The sequence below is a fragment of the Clavelina lepadiformis genome, chromosome 3, assembly GCF_947623445.1.
Source record: "Clavelina lepadiformis chromosome 3, kaClaLepa1.1, whole genome shotgun sequence".
Lineage (NCBI taxonomy): Eukaryota > Metazoa > Chordata > Ascidiacea > Aplousobranchia > Clavelinidae > Clavelina > Clavelina lepadiformis.
In genome coordinates, this window is record NC_135242.1 from 16,938,806 (window position 1) to 16,966,498 (window position 27,693).

Consider the following 27,693-nt stretch of genomic DNA (forward strand, 5'->3'; position numbering starts at 1 on the left):
CAGATAAACAAGAAAGCACTGTATCTTGGTGCAAAATTGCTTGATGTTCTTTTTACTTAGCCGATAGGGTTGGTTTTGGTGAATGCAAATTGTAAGTTATAAGTAAATTGCAATATAAGGATTTAGGGGACTTGATGATAATTCCCATTTCCCACTAAACAATGGATTCTAACAGCCCACTTTTGCAACAAGTCCTTAATGGTGAGAGTGAACAGGATAAAACACATGAGGCAAGGTATGTAATATCAGTTTGTTGTAAAATCTCACGTGTACTTTGCATGGTTTAAATACATTTTGGGCATTTATTTCAGTCTTTGACACAAACATGTGTCATGGTCAAGAAATGCAACAAAATCTTTGAAAAACAGGCAAGCATATTCTAAAGTCCACACACAATATTAAATTACCCCAACTTGAAGCTATGTTTCTAATTAATATATCACATAAAAATGAATTTAAATAGTTACCAATGCTGAACAACAGACTAGCTAATAAAAGTTATTTTTGTCATTTTCATTGAATGGAGTTTTCAGCAAGGTTTGTCAGGTTATTGGCCCTTTTCTGAGGTTTTCTCTCTTGCATCTCTTACTTTTTAAGAACAATGTCAATATAACCTCCATTTTTTCAGTATTTAAAATAGTGATTCAGTGACATCATAATTAGTAATTACCGTTATTGTGACTTTTATCTATAAAAGGATATTATGTCAAGGGCCGATTTATTAATCTTTCCACACTATTTTTATCTGTATTGACTTCAAAGTGCATCAGAAATCAGTTTTGCATCAGAACCCAAATAATGTAATTTTCAAATGTTATGACTAAACCAAAAATGATTGAGAGCAAAGTTTTACAGAAGTTACAATATGTTTTATAGAGCAAACAATAGCTCTTGGTGTATATTTTGAAATCGCTGGTTTGTTACTGCTAGTTACATTAATTATTGCGTTGAACAATTAGATTTTTTGTTTAGCCCTATAGTATCAGTACCATACCAAAACGATTTTTACTTGTGTGCTCACTGCATATATTGTTGCATTTGTTGATATAATCATTCCAAAAAGTATAGTAAGTTAGTAACAGAAACTTTTTTGCCCATTTATTATACCCAACAAAAGTGTTCTTTCACTCAACAAGTCTCCAGGATGTTAAAATTTAGTTTGGCTGGAAATTTAATTTGAATAAGTTTTGTATGGCTGAAATACTGTGCCATGTATATACACGTGTGAAATACATGTACTCCTGGGTTTTGGTTTATAAGTTCTTGGGTTTTAAGTGAGTTCATTTTTAATAGTACAATACGTTACTTCAAAGAAGATCCAATGTTTTTGTTTTATTGGTTTTTGCAGAGCTATCATTTTGTGTTCACATGATGAAACAGATTCTGCATTAATCAGGCCACCTAAACTGGGTCCAAAACGTAAGTCTTTAGTATTTGTAAATGGCGTTTAAACAGGAATATGTTTTATTCGTTCCTTTGTAATCTGTAGCTAATAATACAATGACCTTGATTGCTCGTCCTAACTCCACACATTTTTAGCTGATCTTGAGAGTTTTGAGGAAGCATCTGAACATAATTCTGAAGAGGAAATCAGTCAGGTTAGTTTACATTGTTATTTTTGCATGTTGATATGATATGCAGAGAATGTTTGAAGTTAATGTGGAAACGACTTTGAGACTAAACTTTTTTGTGAATTATAAGATTAGATTTATTTTAGTTTGAATTAGCCAAGTTTTGAAATATATTCCAGTACAGTAGGTTTTGTTTTAGACGTGATCCTTTCTAGCAAAAATAACTCGTAACAACACTGTTTATGCACAATATTGCATCTCCTCATTTTACAAATATAAAAATTTAAAGTACTTTTAAGTGCATGACCTTTTTTTTAAGTAAGTTACTTAAATTTCTTTTAACTGTGACTGGTTGTATTGTTGCATAATGCAAATTGTAATAAATTGCATAATGCAACAAGACATATTTATTTTAGATGCTAGTTGAATTGTGTCACAATGGCAGCATGCAGACAAGGAATTCACAGGTTGAATGAATAGTTTCGTACTATTAAGTCCACAATTAGGCTTGCATTAGCTATTGGATTGAAACAATAATTGCAACCGCTCTCCACTAGTTATGTGACATATCAAGTGTGGTATGCAAAATGCACTTATTTCTTAATGCAATATTTAAAGGATAGATCATTTTCGGTTTTTATGAAAATTTCTTTCCTTTGTAAAAATATTTGTTTAACAATTTTGCTGGGCTAGTGTGCATGTTTTGTTGGATGTCAAGTAGCTATGCATAAAGCTGAATGATATTGTGATATTTTTTGATTGATACAGTATGATTAATACAAAGCCTTGCATGATACCCCCAGTCCGGCCAGTGACACCATTTTACAACGAAAGCCTGAGCTTTATGTTTGTAAGGGTAATGACCATTGTCCATACTTTATCCACATCTTTATCATTTGTTGTTTTTATGCAAGCATTTGATATTCAGTGATATGATGTTATCTACAGAGTGAAGCTGCTTCCACATTTTCTTTCACTTTTCATGCTCTATTCAACCACAAGAATTTCTGCAAAGCTTCAAAATACACAATAATAAGCCTTTGCTTAAACTTAGGTATGTCTTAATATTATCAATGATACGGTGGTTTGAGTTAAAGTTTTAACCAATAAGTTGGACTGAATATTTCCTGATTGTAGTAAAACCATGCTGTTTTGCTTACTTGTTCAGTTTTTTACTACATCCATTGCAAATGGTGATTTAACCCAGTTTATACTTTTTCAAGCTCCTATTACCATTTACTTATTTGACTTTGTAACCGATTGGGTGAATGGATTCAGCTATTGGAATCGAAGAGAGGAAAACAAAGACAATATCTTTTACTTTGCACTGACTATTTTTGTCATTGTTTTACCAGCTGTTGTTATGCATGTAAGCGCAAGAATTCACATTTTGATGACATTAAATGCATTAAAGAAGTCATCTGCTTTGCCATCTGTTTTTCATTTGCTACTAATCTATGATTTTTGATATGCTGATTCAGTAAAACGTATATTTTTAAAACAGATTTTTTCGGCTTGTTGGGAAATTGAAGCAAATGAAGACAAGAAAAAGCAAGAAAATAAGACTGCAGGTGGATGTTGCTTCTTCTTCAGCATGGCTCTAATGCACATTCTGCAAATTGGACCAGTGTATAGGTAAAATTATTGTAGCATATATACGCCAGAGCTAGGTAACCGTTTTTTTTTAAAGAGCAGTCTTTCCGCGTCTTATTGTCAAAACGAACTCTTATTTGTTTATATATTAGCCTACTTTATTTTTTGCCATGGACTGTGGGAAGTGAAAATATTGCTGCTAACCTTGTTATAGCAAAACATAATGAGAAATACGCTGAAAAGCAGCAAAATCCGGAGGTTTAACACATGCAAGATGTTAACTATATGTAGTGGTGGTTGTGCTATCACATTGGATGGTTAGCACAGCCATGAAACCCATTAAATGCTTATGTTGACAAAACAAAATTATTGACTTAAACATTAACTAAAACAAAAATAACACACAGTAAAATAATCACAGAATATTAAAAATTAAATCAAGATAAACTGGGGGAAACAAAGAGGACCTGCTTGTGAGGAATTGCTGTTGTGAACATGGATGGTTAATATAAAACCCCACCAAAAGAAACATCGTCTTAGGGATCAAAAATCCCATTTTTGTGGCCAGGGTGAGGGAACAGTATCAGGGCCCTCAGGTGCACGAAATACATGACAATGAATGTGATATTTTAAAATGGCATACCTCAAACCTCAACATTTCCTTGAACATAATTCAACCGCAAATAACTACGTTGACTATAACTTATACACAAGGTTCATCAAATCCAAAACAGAATAATATTTCACAATTGACATAATAACTTAAGTTAGACATTGCAATTCTGTTCTTTCTTATGCCCAAAGAGCGTCATGCGTGGGCAAAGGTCAACACTCTACATTATTGCTAATTTATCAATCAAAAGATTTTGATGTGAAGGTTGAGGAGTAGAAGGGAATGATAGCCAATATATAGCCAATATAGCCAAGCCAGCAATTGGAGCCATCAACACACTTCCTTTAAAAGATTTCAACCGCAGAGAACTAACTAATCTATATCCGGATGTAAGCCATGTATGCTTTGCTTTCTTGCCTACTGAAAGCTAACCACCGGTAGAGGAGAAGCAGCTTGTACTAATTTTACTCCTGAGTTCGAGATAGTAGTTGTTGCTGTGAAGTGTGCACTTTGTGAAATAATCTCTTACTGGCAATCATATTCTGTCATGATTATTAATGCAAAGTTCGCTTGTTGACCAGTGGATAGATCTAAATGATTTTCAAGGCATTTTTTGTACTCATAATTCTTGCTTGTAGATATGTCAGAGCTGCTTACTATGGTTTGAAATCAACTAGTCGTAAAGCAGATCTCCAACCAGCTCTCCATGACCACTTTTACAGAAAGGTTGTATGTAGGCTTCGGTGGTTATAACTGTAGTTCTTTTCAAAAGTGACATACTGTTATCTGTTAATTAATCTTCTGAAAGAATGTATAAAACAAGGGTATTTCTGTACTTTCAGTGCCATGCAGAACTAGCAGATGTTGATTTCTTGAGGATGGTGGAATCATTCTTGGAAGCAGGGCCACAGTTAGTGTTGCAGATTTACATAATGGTCACAACATTGCAAACTCCATTCATAACTGGTAAGTTATTTTAATGATTTGTATTGACTTGTTTTCGATAATATTCATTCAGTACATTTCTGCTTGTTTTGATCGCATTGATCGTGCATGCATATATGAAAATGCTATTGTTTTGTTAAAGTCGTTATTTGTATTCATGATCGCTGGCAATGCATTGTAATCGTTTATGTTGCTTAATACACTTATATCTTTCATAGTCTTGTCATGTTGTGTGTCATTATTTGGAATGTCAACTTCCCCAGTTGCATATGAACGAGCTTTACGAATTGCTGTGCAAGACAAGGTGCAACTGTCAATTATCGGAACTATTGTCATGTTTTTGTACAGAGTATGCAATATTACTTCACGGGTAAGATAAAATGTAATAAAGTATGAAATAAAATATGCAATGTGGCATTATCTGAAAATATTATACTTTTTTATCTAATAAAATTTTCTAAGAACATCTTTCCTTAGTATATTTTTACTAATGACTTGTGTAACATCGCATTTTGTTGTTTTATTTAACGGTCACAACAGGAAAATGGTAAGCTAAAATCATTTAATTCTAGTTGCCAGCCATGTCCGAAAGCATCGAACATCATAAAAATATTAAAGACGTGGTGTTTATTATTATTAAGGTTTTTGCTCTGGCCTTACTTCTGAATCTGCATTTCTGGATTTGGATAAGTCTATTTGTGTTTCACTGGTTTTTAATGACATTGATGATACTCCAACAAAATACCAATTTTTGCCCTACAAAAGCTAAGGAGTGTTTCTACAATGTTATCATTGGGTAAAATGTTATGATAAAACAAGTCCATTTGTCAAATGTTTAACTCTGGGCGACGTTATAGGTGTTAAATTAAAATTGCGTTTTCTAAATAAATGTGGCAGATCGCTATAGGGTATCATAATCATATGAGATATTTCAATGATTGCAGGTTTTTTTACACTTTTGATTACTTCAATGTTCAAAATGGAAACAGCAACAAGCGTAAACTGGGATTTTATTATAGCATCACCTTCATTGAAGATGTAGTTATCGTGATATCATGGTATTTTTTTCGACATGGTGGAAGTTTACTTGATTATGTTATGGGTACAACCTCAACTACATCAAGCAATGAACAAGTCAATTCCACTGTTTTGCCTGAATTAGTCCCAAACCATGGCACTGTTCAAGACCAAATTGCCCTCATGCTGGTACTTGTAACAATGGGTGCATATTTATTGGGTGTGATTTTTTTAATATTGTACTACACGGTGTTTCATCCGTCTACGGCGAGTAAATACAACATACAAGACTTTTTTCATTGGAAACGACATATAAAGAGATTGAAAAACAAACAAGTACCAGAAGAAAAACCAAACAATTCCACTGGTGAAATAAAACCTCGGGACATGGTTGTAGTATGTCATGAAAGTGCTGTTTAAAGTTTATTAATTACACGCTTTTATGTGCTTGTTTTTCGACCAATCAAAGTTCTTGTAAAGTTTTGAGTAAATTGATAGGAATATTTCAGAGTGAAAAACAGTGGGCTCTGTACGGATTTTAATTATTTTTTTTGTGAACAAAAAGTACACAAACATTGCTAAGCTGTGTTATTTATTGTAATGTACCAAGAAACTATGAAAAAACGTTTAGTTTTTAGGTTTTTGTAAATTTTTGTTAACGCTTTGCGTACTCTTTGTATTCTTTTTGTTTTCGGGTAGACATCGCTCTGCTCGTTCCTGGCTATTTCATAATTAACATGTGACAATTTTTACATAATCATCGCTAGAGTACTTCATATTTTTAGGTGCATTTATTCATTTTGTTCTTACTGTGTTTACCGATGTCTTTTGATGTATTATCTGAACTATATAAGCTTATTGCCCGACGGTAATACAAATGTCTAAGGCTTTTTTATTTTTTACTTTTGTGCTGTACTGTGATCACTGGATGTCACATACCGCTCCCAAGCTGCTTCCCTCTAGCCCAGGTCTGCTCTGCCTTTTATCAATTTAGATCTTCATACCTCTCAACTCGCTGGGGGTCATGCAATTGTTGTTGACCCATTCCTGTTGTTTGTTTCTGTGATTGTTTTGTGAAATCTATGCATTTTTTATTAGTTAACCACGCTTGTCAATTAATTATTTTTAATTTTCAATTGCTTTTCTTTGTGACTTTCTTTGTGGTGACTGAAAGCTATTTAATAGTTTACTAGAAGTCTGGAGCACAAATTTTCACATTTGTAGATTGTTTGTAATTAATAAATTCATCGGTGTTATTGAAAAATAACCTTGCTGCATTAATTAACACTGAAAAAGTTGAAACGATTTTTTTATGAAATAGAGTGTGTGCCACTTTATCACAGTGGGGATCTTATAATAGGAATTAATCACTCATATGATGCAGTACCGTTTGATCAATGCAGTAAGTTCTATAAATCTAAGAAACAAATAAGTAATATGTTTTTATTTTGCGCACGTACCGGTATTGTTCTGCAAAAAAGCAGCCATCTAAAGAATAAATCTGTTCTCTTATGTCTATCTGCAGTATGGCACCTTTTCAGGAAAATTAATATTGGAAAAGGCACTTTTAAAAGTTTCTTTTGTACTGTAGCTGTTGCCTACTATTTGATTGTATTTTGCGTTACATAATATATTTATCAATAGCCAACCAGAAAATAACATGCTCTACACACCAGAGAAATAGGTACGTTACATTTCTTGACGTTGTTGTTTTAAATTCAGCATTTCCAGATAGCTGCTGAATTTTAAACAAAATGCGTTTTGCTGAACATATGGGCACAGGAGAATGCTGTTGGCTTATTTACTTTCATTGGCAACTAATCAACTCTTTGCTTTTATCTGATATTGAATAAGTTAGTTCCAGTAATTTATAACTATCTGTATGATTAGCTACAGTAGGCCTACATGATGATAGCAATAGCCATGGCCACAAGGGTAGATTAATTATTTTATCTACGTCACATGCTTACATAACGTTTTCACACTCTTCTTGTTTTAGAGACTTTTTGCTTCTTTTGTCTTTTCTACAGTAGGATAAAAAAATAACTGTCACCGACGTTGCGTGTCAAACAGAGGCAAAACGCTATACAATAAATTAATAGTAGACAAACTAATCCTGTGGTGATTGACAGCGCGGTTTACAAAACAATATAATATAAGTTGTTCAAACAATAAACGATGGTAATGACAAACGTGAATGTGAGTCGCCGACTGGTCGATGAATACACAAGCAATAAATTCAGTGTACGTTGCTGGTTTTCTCTTCTCATCAACGGATTATCACAGGCATACGAGAAAAAGATTATGTCGTCATATCGTTATCTCTTGGAAGGGCCATTTTAATACTAATGTGTATTGTGTATTAACATTTTTCTTGTAACGAATGTACTAATTGCTATACATAAGGATAACCTATTTGTCAAATGGCATTTTACTATAAGTCTCCATAATCGCTTTCTACCTTCATAGCAGCACGTCAGTAAGCAATATATGTAACAGCGGCGAAAATGTTTTCTTCACATGTTAATTTATAGTCCGTAAGCACTGCTTCGAGAATTGGGTTCTTTGGCGACCCTTTCCTGAAGCAAAGCATCAAACTCTCGGTGATTATCAGCAGCTGGAAATATTGTTTCGTCTCTTACTGGCTCCCCTTGCAAGGTTTCGCTGAAGTTTACTTCAGTTAAGCTCATGTGGCTAGAATCAATTTTTGACGAGTGAGCTGAACGTTGACCCTGTGTGCAGAGAAGAATAGCTTTTCTTGAAGTGTGGGGTTTATTTAAGTCAATTTATTTTGACTGTTTATATTATATCCTTGTATTTATTGTTAGGGAACATGTCCTCTACATCTTCCAATAGTGAAGTCGATTCGTTGTTTGTGATATTTTGGTTTTAAATTCGTTAAACTTAAAAACTATTTTGTTAGTTTAATGGCCATGCTAACCTACCATCTTATAGAACAATTCTATTATTGCTATCTTGCATGTTTAAGCCCTTGGGCTTTGCCTGTAACTTTATGCATATTGCATCTAAAACCAACAGAAAAATACCCTTCTGTCAGTTTCAAATGAGAAACTTTTCTTAAAGTTATGTTTAAAGTCTTAAAATTAAAAAAGCTTTCTATTTTTTCAAATCCTTATAGTGATTGCGTATAATATAGGTTTTCTATAGCTTTCCAGAACGAAGCTTTCGCAGCTCTTTGTGAAAGTTTCCCTCGTAAATTCATTGTAAATTTACTTAATATAATGCCAACAATGCTTACCCTGACGCATCCTAGAAATGTAAGTATGTTTTTGTCGTGTTTCTCTTTATATTCTTTCCCATCTTTACCAGCACAATTTGAATAGTATTCTCCGCACTCGTACCGCTTAGCGGCTTCACCGCTGGCAAGTGGAAGTACATTCAAGTTTCCTTCTAAAGGTTTTGCACTCAACGTCAAACTTGTGTTCTCACAACAATTACGACAAAAATTTGGCAAAAAGATTTATGATATCGATGAAGATTTTAGAAACAGGACGTTCAGAAAATGTTGAAAGCAAAATTTAAATACCGATTTTCTTTGATACAGTTTGTCGCTTGAAAATAGAAAGGCCCACTTTTGCCAGATTGCTTTCTGACTTGGATCGTCGACGCAATTTTCTCGTCTCTGCCATTGCTGGGATGAAAGTTTTAGCTGGCATAGTGTCAGTGGTGTTGGAAACGCCTGCTGCTGTCGCCATTTTTCCTATAAAATTTAAAAGGTTGTTTCCATCCCAGCAATGGTAAGTATGTATGGATGGATGTAATGTTATGTAGCCCACTCCATAGTGTTCAAGATTTCAGTAATAACTTATAGGCTACCTTTTTTCCCAGGAATTGTAGCAAACTTTCCTAAGTTTGATTTCATTGGAACTCCTTGTACATCTCCCCAGGACGTCAAGTGTTTAGATGCATCACATTTCGGCTCCATGGTTTTATCCGATTTGAGACGTTTAGGGTCGGAGCGGTTTGGTTTATTCGGGTTGGTGCTCCCATATCGCATTTCTTCTTCGGTTTCTTTCTTGCGTTTAAGTTTTCTTTGCATGTGAAGTTTACCACGAATTTCGATAAATTTTTTCCAATGTATTTCAAAATACGCATCCAATGGTAGGTCATTTGCCAAAAATTGAACACCTAAAAACGTAGGTTATTAAATATGAAGAACATTTTTAAGATTAACTTTAGATTTTATAACTATATAGTAACGTGTATCATAAACGATAGCCACTACACTCTGCTATAATATAATGTGTAGGCTATGTTACTTTCACAGAACCACTGAAACACTGTAGCACAAATACAGTATTGTGTTTCAAAGGCTATATGCGCGATAAAGGCTATCAAAATCGGCCAGGTTTCCGTTACCTTTAGCAGCAGTCCATTGTTCTGCGGCGTTTAGCGCGTTTTTTTCCATCCTGTGCATTTGCTTTTGGAGTTGTTTTCTCCCCCTCTCCTCGGCCAAAAGTTTTCCACCTGGAATATTACGGAATTATATATTTGGTTTTAGAGTTTCTTTAACTGAAATTATTTAAGCTTAATAGAAACTTTTTGGTAGCAGTAAAACAAACGTCGTTATTGGTTGTTTTAAATTATGTTGTTATAGCAATTGGATCGAAATGTTAAACTTTTGCAAACGTAGCCTATATACCTCGATTTTTCAAGCGACTAGGATCATGTGATCTCTCCTCCAGTTCCAATAAATGGTCAAAGGCTGCTTTCCAAGTTTGTAGCTTATTAACAACAAACTCTCTATCTTTGGCACATGCCTCCTTGACTCTGACATTTTTCTGAAGTTGTTGAAGAAAGTCCTGCAGTTTCTTAAATTCACACTAAAAACATATACAATTTGTTAATTTTTCACCTTTTCTTAATATTAATACGAAATTAGTTCTAAATGTCTTTATAAAAAAAATCGTTTACTATAGGTTGATCCTCTTCACTCTCCATGAAGTTATCAGTTTTTAATTTTGCGAGTTTCTGCTGAGCTTCTTCAATCTGGCATTGCAAGCGACTCTCTTCTAATTTCTTCAATCTTTCTAGTTCATTCTTAAGCGCTTCGATTGCCTTTTCAGATATCTAATCAACTCAGAAAACATGTCAAAATGTTTTCACAAAAAAATATGAGTTACCGTTACCAACTAAATTCGCTACCTGGTCGTTAATGATCATGTATTTTTTTTCAAAGTCGTCACATTCTGTCTTAGCCATTTCAAGCCTTTGCCAGAGCTTTGTAATTTCATTTGCAAAGTTGCTGGCAGTTTCCTTACGCAACATAAACACCATGTTATTCGCCATTGTTTCAATGGTTTGTAGTTTTTCATCAGACAAAGGAAACATTGGCTTGGCGTTTGCCACAATTGCTGCCATAAAGCCAGCTTCTGTTGGGCTTCCGTACTTGTCAAGTTTTTCCATTATGTTAAACCGCAGTGTTTCATACCTCAGCAACCTGCAAAACGTCTGTTGGTACTTACGCACATTCTAAAGATACACAATGCAAGTTTTATGTGAACTTGAAGTTACAAAAACAAACATCAGAAATTTTTGTTTAACTAATACATATAACACAAAAAACTCCAATATGAGCACGTGATCATGTAAAGCAGTGTGTGCTATAAAAACGCAATGGTGTAGTCTACGTAGCCTAAATCAGTTTAAAAAAAAATAAAAAGATATTGGGTTACACATACCGTTTGTCATAATTTTCTTGCAACGCTGCTACTCTTGATCCGATGCTTGCTATGTTGGATTCTGTAAGATACGAGTCAACATCGCAGGTGTATTTTGGGTTTTGGTCCAGCTGCAAGCAGAGTTTCTTTTCGCATTCAATGTATAGTTGGACTTTTGCCTTTCGCGTTTCTTGTATTTTTCGCAATTTTATCACTTCGTCTCTTGCATTCTTTTCCTTGAAAAATAAATTAGTTTTAATTAATTATTTTCATAAAGGATGAACTAGAGTCAAACGTCTTAAACAGCTTTATAAGTTAACTGGCTTTAGAAATTTCTTTATCACTTGCGTCACCGGCATGCTCGGGAGGATGCAAAACGTAAGACTTCGTTTTCATATGAATGAAACTCGCTATGGAACGGAGAAGTTAAAAATGAATTGATTTTTCACCTTTAGCAGCAAACTACCAGAAATTCCATGGGATAAGGATGAAGCAGATGAAGAAGTTTCGTTTGAAGGAAGTGCAAAGTGTTCAAGACTAGATTCTTGACTGTCGTCGATGCATAGGAGCTTCTTTAGAGATGCCGCTTGCTGGCTATAGCGCTTAATTTTTTCTTCAAAGTTCTTTTGGAGTTTTAATTCTTCATCAACCATGTCTTTAAGGAGATTTTCCATGTGACTGCAAACTGTATTACCTCTGGCTTCCATCTATATAAAAGAATTAAAAAGTTTTTTACACTTGGATATAGATAAATCATAACAACATTTCCGCAATTGTTTTAAGAAGTATATAGGCCTCCCAGATGCCGTTATAACGTACCATGCCAATTTCCATCAGCATGCAACTTCCTATTATTTTATACCTGTTTATCCGGTATTCCAATTTCTGTCCATATTATCTCTAGCTGCGATAGGTATTTTTGCATAACGTTTAGTAAGGACATTTCAAGTGGTTGTGTTCTTCTACGGGACATGTTACAAATATTTTTATGCTAAACGTTTGTTCAAAAATTCTGCTGTGATGGGGAAAAGTACAGAAAACTTAACGCACGCATCCAGCTTTGTGAATTTCCTATAGCTAGCTTTAGCAAATGATTGGTGTATTAACCTATCTTTGTTCACCATCTATACTCTATAGCCTGCCGTGTAAATTGTTTGCGTAAAACGACATTTCCGTTTTACAAATTCCACATCTGCTTTTTGCATAAAATGAACTTTAAATACAATTTAAATATAGCAGTCGTTCTACACAGGCACACAAGTTTTCTTCTTCGTGTTTACGTTCATGAGTGAACATGAAGAAATAATAACATTTGCTCGCTGCGAAGCACTGATCTGTAAAAACTTCAAGTCGTAACATTCTCTAATGAAGTTTTACTTTAGCAAGAAAGTTCCATGCAAGTATATACCCTTTCAAGTCATTTCAAACTGATTCAGCTGAAACAAAGTACCGAACACGTTTATACCAGGCTATCACTTATCATCAACGCGACTGGTAAAAAAGAACCGTAAAACGGAAAATGTGCCCCAAGTCAGGAGCGTCTTCGCAAATTTAACACCTATTGCTGATAAGAATTTGTTTTGTTTGATGCTTGTTTCATTGTTACAAACTTAATTTGTTATAAAAACTTAGGTTTGCCTGGTGCTGTATGAGACATATTTACCGGCATATATGTTGTTGTAATCAGCCAGAAAGGATTACATGAAATTATAATATATCAACTAAACTTGCCATAAAGTCACTCGAATTAAAGTTTTGTTTATTCCATTTTATATCCAAAACAAAGTTTTACTACTTTTTAGTGGTTAGCCCGCTGTTTATTTATTAGCCTTAGATGCAAGTGACTCAAAAATGTTCAAAAGTTTTCCCCTATGTTGCGTTCCATGTTGCCTGAAAAACAAAACAGAAATGAATACGATCGTTACTACCATATGAAACGTGGCTGCTGTGTCACTTGATGAAGCTTGAATGTCTGTCAACTATACACTGAAGGTTAGGATTATTTTTACTGTACCTGGTGGAACTCCGAACTGAAAAAGTTATCTTGCTTTGCAGCTTTGCTGGACTTATGATTTGTTTCCTTAGTTTTGAAACCGACGGCAATTATTCTTTTTCTGCGGCGTCACATATTCAACCAGAGATTTATCACCTGTGTCGCAAGCTGAGTTGGTTGATTAGATTTCATCTGAATTAGATTAGGCTTAGAGTTCTTCTGAAACGGCATAGTAGCAAGCATAAGCGTACGTTTCAATTTCAACCAATGGATGCTGACGTGAGGTGTATCTGTTCGTTTTGTAGGGTTACATATCAGCAAGATTTCCACTGCAATTTGATTCCTCCGATTGATTATCTGCTAGGTTTTTATCATATCAGTATTCAAGAAACACAATAATTCAATTGTTTAAGTTCATACCACAGTTGCATTCATTCTGGTAAGTATGGAGTGTCTATTTAAGCAATAACAACAAAAGACGCCCAACGTGGGGCTCGAACCCACGACCGTTGGATTAAGAGTCCAACGGTCTACCGACTGAGCTAGCCGGGCGACGACCAAGCAAGTATAAAGTAGAATGTAATCGAACCTTTAAAAACAAAATGGAAGCGCTGCAAAATTTATATCTGACAGAAGCGGGATTCGAACCCGCGCCTCCAAAGGAGACTGCGACCTGAACGCAGCGCCATAGACCACTCGGCCATCCTGCCTGATACTCCCGAGGTTTTCTTTCTTTTGATTTATAATTTTAGATGATCTGTTCGAATAGTGTAAAATTTTATTAACACCCTTTCGAAAATGTACGAACGGTTGTATCCTGCCCGTGCTTGTATCACTCTTCCGACCTTTCCACTAAATCGATAAGGCAATGAATGAAATGTATAAATGAACTAACTTCGTTTTCAATTTAATCCTAAAGCTACCCAAAACCGCTCAAGTTTCAGACCATGACTGGGTTGGCCGAGCGGTTAAGGCGTTGGACTTAAGTTCCAATGAACATCTGTCCGCGTGGGTTCGAGTCCCACACCCAGTAGAGTCACTTCACTCTTTTATCGAGTTGGCAAATAAAGGATGGTGTTTTAAATAATTTTATATACTTTACAAAATGAGATTGTAATATCGAAAACGTATGACTACTGAAAGTGAATGTAAAGGGGGTATAGCTCAGTGGTAGAGCATTCGACTGCAGATCGAGAGGTCTTCGGTTCAAATCCGGGTGCCCCCTATTTCCTTTTGACATGATGAATTTCACCAGTTTTCCAACTTTCAGCAGGCGCTTGTTTTATACTCCACTCTTTAGCTTGAAATGTTGCGGCTGTGGGGGGCCTTAAACTTGACAGCGTTTAAATTAAGACTTGTCGTTTAGAACAAAAGCACCGTTTCTAGGTATAAAATTTCTTTAACATGAAGAGTTTGTTGTTCGTAAAACTCTCCTAAAGACGTCCCTGGGTGGGCTCGAACCACCAACCTTTCGGTTAACAGCCGAACGCGCTAACCTATTGCGCCACAGAGACATGGAAAATGCTTCGTTCGCTTAGATCATACGTGTCAAACTCCCGGCCCGCGGGCCACATCCGGCCCGCTTTACAATAAAACTTGGCCCGCAATGTTATTTTATACAATGAACTATTTCCGGCCCACGAGATCATTGTACAGTATAATTTACTTTGTTCAAGCAAGAACAAGATTATAACAAATCGCTCAATACAGCAATACAGCAGTTGCCCCATCATACAATAGAATAAATCGATCTATTCCAACGCTCGTAATTTAGGCTGTTTTTTTCTTTATTGTTTCTTAATTCGTTAATGCTTTTGCTAGGAGATGAATGAAACATAATGATGTAAGACAAGAATAATCAAAAATAGCCCTGTCAAAAATCGTCAAAAACATCAAAAATTTGGTGTTGTATCGCTGCCTGTTTCCAATTCATGCACTCTTGTCATGAAACGTTCAATCAACTTTTATCCTTACGGCCCGCGGCGTTAAATAAGTTTTGAGTTTTGGCCCCTGTAGCGATTGAGTTTGACACCCCTGGCTTAGATGCAAGTGAATCAAGAATGTTCAAAAGTTTTCCCCTATGTTGCGTTCCGTGTTGCCTGAAAAACAAAACAGAAATGAATAAGATCGTTACTACCATATGAAACGTGGCTGCTGTGTCACTTGATGAAGCTTGAATGTCTGTCAACTATACACTGAAGGTTAGGATTATTTTTACTGTACCTGGTGGAACTCCGAACGGAAAAATTTATCTTGCTTTGCAGCTTTGCTGGACTTATGATTTGTTTCCTTAGTTTTGAAACCGACGGCAATTATTCTTTTTCTGCGGCGTCACATATTCAACCAGAGATTTATCACCTGTGTCGCAAGCTGAGTTGGTTGATTAGATTTCATCTGAATTAGATTAAGCTTAGAGTTCTTCTGAAACGGCATAGTAGCAAGCATAAGCGTACGTTTCAATTTCAACCAATGGATGCTGACGTGAGGTGTATCTGTTCGTTTTGTAGGGTTACATATCAGCAAGATTTCCACTGCAATTTGATTCCTCCGATTGATTATTATCTGCTAGGTTTTTATCATATCAGTATTCAAGAAACACAATAATTCAATTGTTTAAGTTCATACCACAGTTGCATTTTGAAGTTGCATTCATTCTGGTAAGTAAGGAGTGTCTATTTAAGCGATAACAATAAAAGACGCCCAACGTGGGGCTCGAACCCACGACCGTTGGATTAAGAGTCCAACGCTCTACCGACTGAGCTAGCCGGGCGACGACCAAGCAAGTATAAAGTAGAATGAAATCGAACCTGTAACAGCAAAATGGAAGCGTTGCAAAAGTTATACCTGACAGAAGCGGGATTCGAACCCGCGCCTCCAAAGGAGACTGCGACCTGAACGCAGCGCCATAGACCAATCGGACATCCTGCCTGATACTCCCGAGGTTTTCTCTCTTTTGATATATAATTTTAGATGATCTGTTCGAATAGTGTAAAATTTTATTAACACCCTTTCGAAAATGTACGAACGGTTGTATCCTGCCCGTGCTTGTATCACTCTTCCGACCTCTCCACTAAATCGATAAGGCAATGAGTGAAATATATAAATGAACTAACTTCGTTTTCAATTTAATCCTAAACCTATCCAAAACCGCTCAAGTTTCAGACCATGACTGGGTTGGCCGAGCGGTTAAGGCGTTGGACTTAAGTTCCAATGAACATCTGTCCGCGTGGGTTCGAGTCCCACACCCAGTAGAGTCACTTCACTCTTTTATCGAGTTGGCAAATAAAGGATGGTGTTTTAAATAATTTTATATACTTTACAAAATGAGATTGTAATATCGAAAACGTATGACTACTGAAAGTGAATGTAAAGGGGGTATAGCTCAGTGGTAGAGCATTCGACTGCAGATCGAGAGGTCTTCGGTTCAAATCCGGGTGCCCCCTTTATCCTTTTGACATGATGAATTTCACCAGTTTTCCGGCTTTCAGCAGGCGCTTGTTTTATACTCCACTCTTTAGCTTGAAATGTTGCGGCTGTGCGGGGCCTTAAACTTGACAGCGTTTAAATTAAGACTTGTCGTTTAGAACAAAAGCACCGTTTCTAGGTATAAAATTTCTTTAACATGAAGAGTTTGTTGTTCGTAAAACTCTCCTAAAGACGTCCCTGGGTGGGCTCGAACCACCAACCTTTCGGTTAACAGCCGAACGCGCTAACCTATTGCGCCACAGAGACATGGAAAATGCTTCGTTCGCTTAGATCAGGGGTGTCAAACTCAATCGCTAAAGGGGCCAAAACTCAAAACTTATTTAACGCCGCGGGCCGTAAGGATAAAAGTTGATTGAACGTTTCATGACAAGAGTGCATGAATTGGAAACAGGCAGCGATACAACACCAAATTTTTGATGTTTTTGACGATTTTTGACAGGGCTATTTTTGATTATTCTTGTCTTACATCATTATGTTTCATTCATCTCCTAGCAAAAGCATTAACGAATTAAAAAACAATAAAGAAAAAAACAGCCTAAATTACGAGCGTTGGAATAGATCGATTTATTCTATTGTATGATGGGGCAACTGCTGTATTGCTGTATTGAGCGATTTGTTATAATCTTGTTCTTGCTTGAACAAAGTAAATTATACTGTACAATGATCTCGTGGGCCGGAAATAGTTCATTGTATAAAATAACATTGCGGGCCAAGTTTTATTGTAAAGCGGGCCGGATGTGGCCCGCGGGCCGGGAGTTTGACACGTATGATTTATTGTTACTAAAAGACCAACCTTAATGGTAGCCCATGGTGAATTATGGGGTGGTTCCTATTGCTCGAGTTCCGGAGTTACCGAGCTTGTCTCTGTGTAAGTCAGATTGACACACGAAGCTTTTGTTGGAATTTTTTAAATCGTTTTGCCCAAATTTGGAACCTTTTCACCAGAACCACTGAACAGTCAACAGAAGCAATATCTATAATGCATGTCCCTTGGACATTACAATGGCAATGCCACTGGATATCGGAAATGGGCGGTATTACTGCCATTACTAAGTTATAAATTACTATTTGATAATGTACAACGAATTTCAGAAGATAGTAACCAATAACAAATTTTATTTAAGTACATTCACAAAGCTGAACTCAATATTGCGTTTGAGTAAAATAGCCTTCTGGGCCATGCGGTAAAGCATTTATACAGTGGTTTCTTGCACTAAATTCACTTAAGACTTTCCTAAGCTTATGTTTTCAGTATTAGGCTTCCATAGTAGACATCTTTATTCCAAACGGCATTATTTATGATATTTCGGTGTACTAAATCGATGGAGCAAAGTTGCTGAACCTCACGTTGCTTTGTATAAAGTCATCATTAATGTGCACAATGCATATAACGATAGCAATTGCTATTTTAGGCTAAATTAATTCAATGGTTATTACATATAATTCGTTTATGTACTCTTAATAAATTTTTGATTAGAATTGGGGTAAAAAGCCCCCCTGTGGATCTTCACTGGCATGTGGTACTAAAAATCTGTTTTCGAAAAAATAACAAAAGTTTTTATTGAAATGTAGTTTGTGATTACGATAATATGTTCACTATATGTAATGTAGTAACAATATACGCTGCTCAGTGTATATGTGCCTTTTATGAAAGATATCTCGGCCTATAGACGTGGCATTTATGTCAAATTATACTTTTAGTCTAGAGTTTTTACCATTAATACCGAGAACAATACATAGTAAAAAGCTTGTTTAAAATGGGATCACGAGAAGTGACCGTGAACAAACTCACCGGCGACAACTGGTAGTGGACAACTGACCGGCAACAAATTGGCCGGCGATCAAATTAACCGTGACGTAAATTGGCCGGCGATGTAACAATATACTCATTGCAATAACAATGGACACTTTAGTTAAGTAAATTGTCAGATTGAAGCTGTACGTATCATACGTATCATTACATATAATATACTACCATCAACTTAAACACAATAAATCAGCACTTGCACGGTCAATTTACCTCCCGGTCAATTTTCATTCCGGTAAGTCTGTTCCCGGTTAGTTTGTTCGCGGTCAATTTACATCACAGTCAGTTTGTTCGCGGTCAATTTACGTCACGTTCAGTTGTCCCCGGTGAGTTTGTTCGCGGTCATTTTCCCGCGGTCATATGTCGTGGAACCGTTTAAAATGGTGTTAATAAAAACGACAGCAAGAATGTTGATTATCTAGCCAAGATAACATAACGCTTAAACAACTCTCTTACTGTTTACATATGATATCTCCAGTTTTTTCCAATTCCCTTTACTCAGCACTATAACACTGCTATTATTACTGCGATTATAGATTATATTTGTTTATCGTTTTGTGAGACCGAAATGCTCTGTTCAGTCTTTGTGTACAGCGTCGAAATAAATTAGCTGACAACTTACTTTTTACTTATCTCCAGGTTCGGATTTGCAAAAACTGCTTTGTTTTGACATAATCAAGGAATTTTATTAACAAAGCCAAATATCTACGCTCTGCTTATGTAGCTATTTTAATTCCAAATTCCAGTTAACGGATAGGTGTATCCGCAAGATGTTGAGTTGCATAGTTGTAATGAATGCTAGTTTTTGCGCAGTTAACAATGATTGCTATACCAGAGTGTCTTTAACTTGTTTCCATAAAGGTATGCATGTTGTCATTAATATAGCTTATTGTGTGCTGAATTACTGTTTTCAATAGAATATGTTCTGCGGCTATTGGTTACGCAATGTCGGTCCCAGTCTTTGGAAAAAATTGTATCCCCCAAATAATGCTGATAAAAGAGATATCTGGGGACTGTAAATTTGATTACATTTGAAGTTGTATGTAATATAAATTAACGACGACCTATATTATGGCACAGTTTTGTTCAATCAAGGCACCTAGCTGTAAAATTAAAAATATGACTTCGATATTGATCATTTATTTTAGTACAATTAATAAGCTTTTTAACAAGAGTAACTTTATTTACTTGTCCCTGACGTAACTTCCGAGTTAATTTAAGAAAATTGGTATTAATGAAACGTCATTATATTGTCATTTTTATTGCTTTTACCTATATATTACTTATTTGTAATCTGTATTGCGTAACACGCTTACATTAAAGTTCTACCGGAAAACGCCATGTACAGCTTACACCAATGCACACTAAGAAAACATATGTATTTCGTGATATTTTCTGCGTTAAATTTAGCAATCGTGATGACGACTGTCAATTTTTCAACTTTTTTGCAGCATATGCGTTTTTGTGAATATTCAGGTATAACAAACGCTGTTGAGCTATTATTTACAATTGTTAGCAATAAGTCTGCTACTGTGAGTACTTTGTTTAAAAGGTGGATTCAATATTTAAATCTGAGGCTGAATACTTGTTGTATTATAGAGTTTACAAAAATATGACTATATAGATATATAAGATATATGGTGTAGCCACAAAAGTCGAAAGTTTACCGTATACACAGGAAAAATAGATTTTGCATTGGTCAGAACTCAGAAGTAGGCTATTTACAACCAAAACCGAACGGTTATGTGAGTAAAGTCGCTGATATAGCTGTCCCACATAACTTTATATAGTTACCTTTTAACCGATTGCTAATTGCCCATCAGTACCCTTTACTGTCTATTTGTAAATTATAACCATCAGTCTAAAGCTCTTCAGGGAGAATCTAAAGAAATATAACTATTCTGTGTTACGATAAGAAGGTGTTGAGGAACGGAACAAGACAATATTTGTCCTAATTATCCATATAATTAAGATATACATACGAAAATAAGTGCATTTCGTGACATTTTTCGTTTTAAATTCAGCATTTCGTGAAGACAGCTGCTGAGTAGCCTATTAAGTAAAGACTTTAAGCAAAATGCGTTTCCTGAATATTCTGGCTCAAGAAACGCAAATAACTTGATTAAAATCGTAAACAACATTTTTGTGCTGCGCAAATCAACACTTTGTTTAAAAGATGGATTCAATACTTGCTGTAGATCTAATGTTTAATAATAATTATCATGAGTTTAAGGGTTACAACGTTTGCAATTTTACTTATAGTCGACAGTATAACGAAAGGTATATAAGGTGCTGTTCAAAATACGACAGGAAGATTAAGTTTATTAGCACACTAAAATATTCAGTGTTGCTGTGGTGTGAAATGGAGCAACAATTTTTGTCCATACCTGAGTATAGTCATGAGGATAGTGCAGAGAAATCCCGTCGACTATCAGGTTCGCTGACAAAACACATTTGGAAGGAAAGTCAAGAAACCATTGCCAGCATTTATGGTGTTTATGCCCGAGTTAGTGATGGAAGGTATATGATATATAGTCATTCTTTGCTTCTTACATGTTATCTGCACTTTGTTATTCAAATTTCGCCTGGGTATCGCATACAACTTTCTACTATGCTATGTGATGCATTAAACCTTTAAATATTTAGCTCTTAATTGATTGCGAATATTCTTTCAGAATCATAAAGTCACGAGAGGTGTCCGGTTCAGTGCCTACTCGCGAAGGCAGGACATTGCATCACGAAAAGTGTAAGCAGTTTTTTAAGCTGCATGGTTAGCCTTTTGCTTATAGCCTACTTAAACACTGTTCATTGAGTAAAGAAACGTGTAGGCCTAAAGGAAAATTTTGTAATAAATTTCAATTCAAACCAGTCTTCAAACGACCAGGTTCATGTTTGTTTATACTAAATTAATTTTTTTTAAATTAGAAGTAATGCTTGCTAAATATGAACTATCCTATTAATTGTAGTCCTACATTAGTATAAAAAAGATTTTTCCCGATGTTTTATTTCATAGCACAGTTTTATGCAATCTACATTGTTTAGGCGCCGACAAGGTCTTATATTCGTGCTACCATAATTGCGTTGTTTAGTTGGAAAGCAGCTAATTTGAAAAGATTCACTATCGTAAATTTTTGGTTTGGACTAAGTTAGTATTAACATAACCTTTCAGCAAGCTTGTATACGATTTGTATTTTTGATATAATTAATGTGAATTGGTGACCGAAGGCTTTTTGCTCAAAAATAATACATCGTGGCAGACAATGTCTACGTTTTCACTTACACCATACTTATCTGCTTGCAAATAAAGATTTAACTTTTTGTACGTATAGTTTATTAAGCTTGTTTCAAATTAATGATTTAGCATTTACTGTAACGTTAATCTATTCGAATTCTAATAAGGTGGAATAACATTCTACTTCATTGATCTTATTTTGGATTGGGTCAATGCTTTTGGTTACTTGGATCGGCTGACTACCGAAGAAGACAGTCTGTTCTATTTCGGCTTAACTGTAGCTGCCATCATTTTCCCGTCATTCATCACGCATGTAAGCATACACTATACAGCAAGTGGTTTTATAACACTTTCCCCAAAACCAGTTTACATATAACGAATATAGTAGGCTTAATATACAGCAGGGGTCGGCAACCTACGGCCCGCGGGCCGGATCCGGCCCGCCATGCGAAATCGTCCGGCCCGAGACATATTAATTAGTTATCACAAGAATACGGCCCGCCGTGTCTTATTGAGTTTCAAACTGTAGTGTTAGCATTTAGCAATTATAGTATTAATGAAAATTCCGGCCCGCCAAAGAGTTGTACGCTCGACATTTGGCCCGTGACTAGCAAAAGGTTGCCGACCCCTGATTTAAGGGTAAGATATTCGCGTTTCAGAAAAGCTGTCCCGGCAGTTACGGCCCGCCAGTATATTTTATTTTATCAAATTGGCCCGCGGCTCAAAAAGGTTGCCGACCCCTGATATACAGGATTACCTACCAATCGTATATATACGTATAATATTTTTTAGCAAGAATGACGCTATAAGTCTGTTATTATAATTTCCTATACTTACTTTAAATCGTTACATCACTGATTTGGTTATTTCGGCTTTTTGTTAATCCAATCTAATCTGGGTGAGCGACATTTGGACATTAACCGCGTGTGTTCGACCTTGCACAATAGTTTTCAATCGCTTATTAGTTATTACTTAAAAACTACATATCGTAAAGTAATCAAACTTTTACAAGTTTGAAGAAAAATTATTTGTCTATCGATTTTTAATATATTGCTTATGTTTAAAAAATATGCTTTGTGCAAAACACCTATTTTCACAATGTACACGTATGTCAATATTTTTCTATGTCGTATGTCTAAACAGGTTTGTTAAAGATTTACTTAAGAGTCTAACGAAATCAGAGAAATGTTATTTTTCGACCCATATGCCTGCAAAAGAGAGAAAGAATACCAAAAAAAGTAGATTACAAATACTTGTGATGTAGCCTATAGGTAAAGGCTTAATACCTATTTTTTATAATAATAGCATTTCACATTTCACATTCCAGTTGATTCATTTCCTGAAACTAAAAATAATTATTGTCTGTAATCTTTTCTTAAAATACTAAGTTTTTTTGTAGTCAAACAATCTTAATCGTTTGTTGTTATTTTTATTACTCGATGACTCGATGTCACGTTTTATTACTTGATATCACAGTTTATTACTGTACAGTCGCTCCTACGTTTAGGCTACAGTTAACAAAACAGTACAAATGACCTCTTTGCGAAAATACAGTAAGTAAATGTATGGAGACGTTGGGCTATAATAGACAAGTGAAACTTTATTATTGAAATAAAATTGTGAAATGTGTGAAGCTTGTCTTACACACCTATAGGTGTTTTACTTATCTTTCAGACATTTTCCGCTTGGTGGGAAGTTGAAGATTTTCGGTTTAGCAAAATAGAAAAGAGGAAACGACAGATCAGTCACAGATCCAATCCTTGTCGGTACTTCTGCATAGTAATGTCACACATTTTGCAAATCGCTCCGGTGTACAGGTGTTTAACGAAAGCTGATCATTGTTAACCTTAATAAATCAGGCCTCCTGTATTTCGTATCTTTGTTACTATCAGACTCTAACATTCCTTATAGATATTCCCGCGCATTGTACTATGGAGTTAAATCGAGACAACAGGAAGTGATGGGCCACATGAATTGGTGGAAGTTTTACGATGACTTGGTATAGTTATGCTTTTGATTACAACACACGTAGTTCATATTGAGCTTTTGTTGATTAGGAATTTTAAAAATATACACTACATGAATACGAATAACGCTGTTAGATTAAAACGAGTACCGTTATTTAAACTGCATTTAGTCTTTAGTTCCTAACCGAATTATATGAAATCAATTTTATCCGCATGATTGAGGCATTTCTAGAGAGCTCACCCCAATGGATACTGCAGTTTTATATCATGATCGAGTTGCAAACCTGCAATTACTGGTAAGTTGTATTGGGCGTATATCGGCCTACTGCAGTCTATGGGTTAGTGCCTATAACTTAAAAACACAAAAGTTATGCATTCACTAATAAACTTATTACTCCCAAAGCTACCTGAGTGTTTGTTGGAAAGCGCTTAAAATTAAAATATAAAAGTGTAGTGTATTGCCAAAGTCTATAGTTGTACAGAGTCCGTATCACTGTGCAATTAATTCATTCATTTAAACGTGGACAATTACTTTGCAGTTATATTTTGCACGGCATCAATGTCGGGCATAGCATTAGCCTTTATTGGTCAGGAAAGATCGCAAAGAGATATGATCAAAGGAAAACGGCAATTGTCTATTCTTGGATCTGTGGCGTTAGGATTTTACAGGGGCCTTACCATGAATTCTCGGATAAGCATGGTCATCTAAATCACGCACATCGAACTTACGGTCGAAAAACAATTTCTTATTTTATTGTCCTACCCAACATCACATTAAACACCATTTTTGAATACCTAATAGCTGCATTTCACTTTGATACGGTACAAAAACCTGTGGTTCTATTTTCCATTTTGTGGGACGCCAGGCACACAATGCTGAAAGCAATTCCTTAGCTTATGACAAATAAAGATTCGTTTGTGTATTACTTGTTGAAGTATTACACAACAAACATATTCGCCATAAAGACCGCGTACACTATTACAGGATTACTACGCGTACAGGATTAGCGAGGACGATTGATGGTTGATAACTTGTTTTACTTCTGCTTCGATGATATGAGTTCTCATTTCTCAAACGGCGTGACAATGCTGTTAGTTGCTTAATTCTGTCTATACATATTACTAAATAATAAAGTTCGCATTTTATTTATTATCAGACACAAAGGCTTTCACCTTCGGGCAAAGCTTACTGAATGTTACTTTGCGCAGTCGTAACAAGTGAGAAAGAAAAGGGGAAAGGGTAAAAAGGAGGGATTGCACACATTACAACAGTATTTATATGGCACACCATGCAGTTCAAGCGAGGTGATTTATCTTAACGTGATTAAGGAGAATTTAAGTTTGGTCAACAACTGAATCACAAGATCTCAAAATAAAATTCCAGCATTTCCAAAACAACTCGTGACTCGATCATGACGTAACCGTCACAAGCTATCCGTACAATTGTCACAAAAAACGATTTTCTGCTCGGGCTTAAAGTGCTGCTAAGGATATCCTAAATCTAAAAAAACCTGACGTAATTGTCAAAAACTCGAAAAGTTTTTCTTTAGCGCCTGTTTTTAAGTGAAAATACAGTTAATTTTAGTGTCAAACAAATCAGAGTAAAGCGGATCCTATGACAACATGCATATAAAATGTGGCGTTCGAGTCACGCCTATATGGCGCACAAGGTATAGGCCTGTTTATTTTACGTACAGCCTTAAGGTCTGTAACAAGAGCATTTTCTTCATATGATAGATTCTGTCCCATGCACTACTTCTTCATATTAATGCATTGGCATGGATTGTGTTCTTTTTCACACACTGGCTGTTTTTCTCGTTGCTAACAATGTGGAGGAAAACAAAATTTTGTCCTACAAAACTAAGGGAGTATGCCTATGACATAGTGATCGGGTAAGCACATGTTTATCATTGTGAGTAAATATGGCCACTGTCTCATTCCAACATACAGTGCATATTCCAATGCACATTAGCTTAGCCTTAGGCTTTCTAAACATATACTTTGCTGTCTACTACATTTCAAATGAAATAGAATCAGTGTTACATCTTCTACTACATGTGCTATGCGGTTTGCAAGTAGACGATAGTAGCTGGCTACATATGCAAACTTTGGGTAGACATTCAACAACATATAGGCTTAGGCCTATATACTTAAATCCAACAGAATAAGTGAAACTAGTTATTTCTTTTTTAGGTTTTGCTTAAATTTTGGCTATCTCAAAGTTCACCCACAGTCAAAACACCGACATCCAATGATAATTTATTACTTTTGTATCCTGGTTGAAAATATAGTCATTTCTTTGTTGTGGTTCTACATTCGAGACGGAGGAGGAAACATTTTGGAAACGTTGAAGTTATACTTTCAAACAAAAGTCATAACATTAGAAACGAGTAATGTCACCAAGTCAAACCAGACCATTCATATGTCAGGCGAAGATGTCAAACCTCCAATACCAAATGATATCGCACTGATTTTGGTGTTTGCCGTCATAGTTTCTAATGTAATTGGACTTACCACTGTACCGATTTATTATTTTGTTCTTCGGCCAGCTACTCGACATATTTGTGTGTGTCTTCGACCATCACACTACTCATCCAATCAAGATAACGAAGTTATTTCGACAAATGAATTACTGGACGAATCTGGCCAGCAAAGTACAACGAGCACCGCAGCTTCCGAGTCAGTTTACATTACTGTTAGTGAAGCTGTCGACAAACGTGGTTTTAATTCCTGTCCTGCGTCGCCTGTTTCAAGAAAAGAAAAGTTGAAAATTTCACCAGCGCCGGACATTGTAATGCGGCAGACTTTGGAAGCACCATTGTCGTTCAATAATGTTCCTCAAAGAAGCTTATCTTTACCAGAGTGCACAAGCTTGAAAGGAACGGGCCATTCCTGTTGTGCCGCAAATTTCAAACCTTTACAGAAAAACATGCAAAACGTAGACGACAAGCTCAATAGCATTTTATCTCCAAAACCGGAATACATAGAAGAATCAAAGAACCACTTGTACAAGAGAAGAAAAATTAGAAATTTTCATCAAAATAAAAACCGATCTATTCATTCTGATAAAACGCTATCTGTAAAACGAGACAAAACGTTTACGAATGTGGCTGGAAGAAACGTTTTTAACCGAAGTTTACGAGCTTCCACTTTGTACTCCAGACATTACTCAACTAAAGTTGGTTTACGTTTTGTAGGACAACTAGCAGCAAATTTGGTAACAACAATACAGTAAGTAGGCCTAGGCTTCAGTGTTGTAGCCGACATTAAACCGAAGCAAATTACAGTTCAAACTGGAAGCAAAATTGTTGGTTCTTGGCGGTTTAGCACTCCACACCAAGTAATCATTTCTTTTTATATCAGAAACTTCCTAGAATTTCATTTTGCCCCATATTTTACGTCATTTGTTGTTTTCGTTAAATATCCCTGTTTTATGGGCATAGTAACGTTAATTTCAATACGCCTTTCAGTTGACATGAACTTTCTTGTGATACGGTATTAGAACGTTTATACTCGAACTGAAAAAATCTTTAAACTCGGCGATGATTGCTCATCTCTCGAGTCTTTAATATCTTCTGATCCAATCGCTTTTATTGAACAACCCACTTACTGGAAAATATATAGCAGCATTTTGTTGTTTCTATTTCTGCCCTACATTTTCATTTTCTTCAAGAACCTTTTTCTAACAACAGCAAACTATTTTTCCATGCACTTTGTTGTTTATATTTTAATGTTTTTAAATACGGCACAGGTATTTACTGATCTCAGCGTGACAGCGTTCGGATAGG

General features: G+C 35.7%; 3 protein-coding genes and 10 non-coding genes across 16 annotated transcripts; 6 read left to right on the top strand and 7 right to left on the bottom strand.

Annotated features, from left to right (window-relative positions):
* Positions 1-39: 39 nt before the first annotated feature.
* Positions 40-7,257, top strand: LOC143449932 (XK-related protein 9-like). 2 transcript variants are annotated; one of them, XM_076950275.1, is made up of 11 exons: positions 40-235; positions 1,349-1,419; positions 1,540-1,598; positions 2,520-2,625; positions 2,795-2,940; positions 3,076-3,206; positions 4,416-4,503; positions 4,620-4,743; positions 4,941-5,092; positions 5,364-5,518; positions 5,667-7,257. In XM_076950275.1, the coding sequence occupies exons 1-11, from the start codon at positions 162-164 to the stop codon at positions 6,157-6,159; spliced, it is 1,599 nt and encodes a 532-aa protein (XP_076806390.1). In that variant the 5' UTR covers positions 40-161; the 3' UTR covers positions 6,160-7,257. The 2 variants fall into 2 exon arrangements, with proteins under 2 accessions (XP_076806390.1, XP_076806391.1); XM_076950276.1 differs by lacking the exon at positions 5,364-5,518 and having other exon boundaries at positions 5,667-5,832.
* Positions 7,258-7,351: 94 nt separating this feature from the next.
* LOC143449931 (protein regulator of cytokinesis 1-like) lies at positions 7,352-12,520 on the bottom strand. The gene is made up of 11 exons (XM_076950274.1): positions 12,283-12,520; positions 11,870-12,127; positions 11,442-11,656; positions 10,906-11,200; positions 10,675-10,830; positions 10,403-10,583; positions 10,120-10,227; positions 9,577-9,888; positions 9,287-9,460; positions 8,999-9,150; positions 7,352-8,471 (listed from the first exon to the last, which is right to left on the bottom strand). Exons 1-11 carry the CDS (start codon positions 12,391-12,393, stop codon positions 8,268-8,270), a joined length of 2,166 nt encoding a protein of 721 aa, XP_076806389.1. The 5' UTR covers positions 12,394-12,520; the 3' UTR covers positions 7,352-8,267.
* Positions 12,521-13,892: 1,372 nt separating this feature from the next.
* On the bottom strand, positions 13,893-13,965 carry Trnak-cuu (transfer RNA lysine (anticodon CUU)). The gene has a single exon. It is a non-coding gene; the product is annotated as a tRNA-Lys (tRNA).
* Positions 13,966-14,040: 75 nt separating this feature from the next.
* Trnal-cag (transfer RNA leucine (anticodon CAG)) lies at positions 14,041-14,123 on the bottom strand. The gene has a single exon. It is a non-coding gene; the product is annotated as a tRNA-Leu (tRNA).
* A 240-nt stretch (positions 14,124-14,363) lies between these two features.
* Trnal-uaa (transfer RNA leucine (anticodon UAA)) lies at positions 14,364-14,446 on the top strand. The gene has a single exon. It is a non-coding gene; the product is annotated as a tRNA-Leu (tRNA).
* A 120-nt stretch (positions 14,447-14,566) lies between these two features.
* Trnac-gca (transfer RNA cysteine (anticodon GCA)) lies at positions 14,567-14,638 on the top strand. The gene has a single exon. It is a non-coding gene; the product is annotated as a tRNA-Cys (tRNA).
* A 215-nt stretch (positions 14,639-14,853) lies between these two features.
* Positions 14,854-14,927, bottom strand: Trnan-guu (transfer RNA asparagine (anticodon GUU)). Its single transcript has one exon. It is a non-coding gene; the product is annotated as a tRNA-Asn (tRNA).
* A 1,183-nt stretch (positions 14,928-16,110) lies between these two features.
* Positions 16,111-16,183, bottom strand: Trnak-cuu (transfer RNA lysine (anticodon CUU)). The gene has a single exon. It is a non-coding gene; the product is annotated as a tRNA-Lys (tRNA).
* Positions 16,184-16,258: 75 nt separating this feature from the next.
* Trnal-cag (transfer RNA leucine (anticodon CAG)) lies at positions 16,259-16,341 on the bottom strand. Its single transcript has one exon. It is a non-coding gene; the product is annotated as a tRNA-Leu (tRNA).
* A 240-nt stretch (positions 16,342-16,581) lies between these two features.
* Positions 16,582-16,664, top strand: Trnal-uaa (transfer RNA leucine (anticodon UAA)). Its single transcript has one exon. It is a non-coding gene; the product is annotated as a tRNA-Leu (tRNA).
* A 120-nt stretch (positions 16,665-16,784) lies between these two features.
* On the top strand, positions 16,785-16,856 carry Trnac-gca (transfer RNA cysteine (anticodon GCA)). Its single transcript has one exon. It is a non-coding gene; the product is annotated as a tRNA-Cys (tRNA).
* Positions 16,857-17,071: 215 nt separating this feature from the next.
* Trnan-guu (transfer RNA asparagine (anticodon GUU)) lies at positions 17,072-17,145 on the bottom strand. Its single transcript has one exon. It is a non-coding gene; the product is annotated as a tRNA-Asn (tRNA).
* A 3,743-nt stretch (positions 17,146-20,888) lies between these two features.
* LOC143450760 (uncharacterized) lies at positions 20,889-27,667 on the top strand. 3 transcript variants are annotated; one of them, XR_013114773.1, is made up of 8 exons: positions 20,889-21,226; positions 21,382-21,452; positions 22,106-22,251; positions 23,613-23,755; positions 23,850-23,937; positions 24,083-24,201; positions 25,643-25,797; positions 26,099-27,667. XR_013114773.1 is itself a non-coding variant. In XM_076951431.1 (7 exons), the coding sequence occupies exons 1-7, from the start codon at positions 20,910-20,912 to the stop codon at positions 24,797-24,799; spliced, it is 1,239 nt and encodes a 412-aa protein (XP_076807546.1). In that variant the 5' UTR covers positions 20,889-20,909; the 3' UTR covers positions 24,800-25,623. The 3 variants fall into 3 exon arrangements, 2 of the variants coding, with proteins under 2 accessions (XP_076807546.1, XP_076807547.1); XM_076951431.1 differs by lacking the exons at positions 25,643-25,797; positions 26,099-27,667 and adding an exon at positions 24,445-25,623; XM_076951432.1 differs by lacking the exons at positions 20,889-21,226; positions 21,382-21,452; positions 22,106-22,251; ... (1 more) ...; positions 23,850-23,937; positions 24,083-24,201 and having other exon boundaries at positions 25,647-25,797.
* The last annotated feature ends 26 nt before the right edge of the window (positions 27,668-27,693 follow it).

Coding starts and splice junctions, on each gene's coding strand:
- LOC143449932 (XM_076950275.1), top strand. CDS start 162: ATGGATTCTAACAGCCCACTTTTGCAACAAGTCCTTAATGGTGAGAGT. Junction 3,207..4,415: donor CAAATTGGACCAGTGTATAG/GTAAAATTATTG, acceptor TCTTGCTTGTAG/ATATGTCAGAGCTGCTTACT. Junction 4,744..4,940: donor GCAAACTCCATTCATAACTG/GTAAGTTATTTT, acceptor TATCTTTCATAG/TCTTGTCATGTTGTGTGTCA.
- LOC143449931 (XM_076950274.1), bottom strand. CDS start 12,393: ATGTCCCGTAGAAGAACACAACCACTTGAAATGTCCTTACTAAACGTT. Junction 11,201..11,441: donor CAAGAAAATTATGACAAACG/GTATGTGTAACC, acceptor GACGTTTTGCAG/GTTGCTGAGGTATGAAACAC. Junction 9,461..9,576: donor TACAATTCCTGGGAAAAAAG/GTAGCCTATAAG, acceptor TAAATTTTATAG/GAAAAATGGCGACAGCAGCA.
- LOC143450760 (XM_076951431.1), top strand. CDS start 20,910: ATGTTTAATAATAATTATCATGAGTTTAAGGGTTACAACGTTTGCAAT. Junction 21,227..21,381: donor GCCCGAGTTAGTGATGGAAG/GTATATGATATA, acceptor ATATTCTTTCAG/AATCATAAAGTCACGAGAGG. Junction 22,252..23,612: donor TCCCGTCATTCATCACGCAT/GTAAGCATACAC, acceptor CTTATCTTTCAG/ACATTTTCCGCTTGGTGGGA.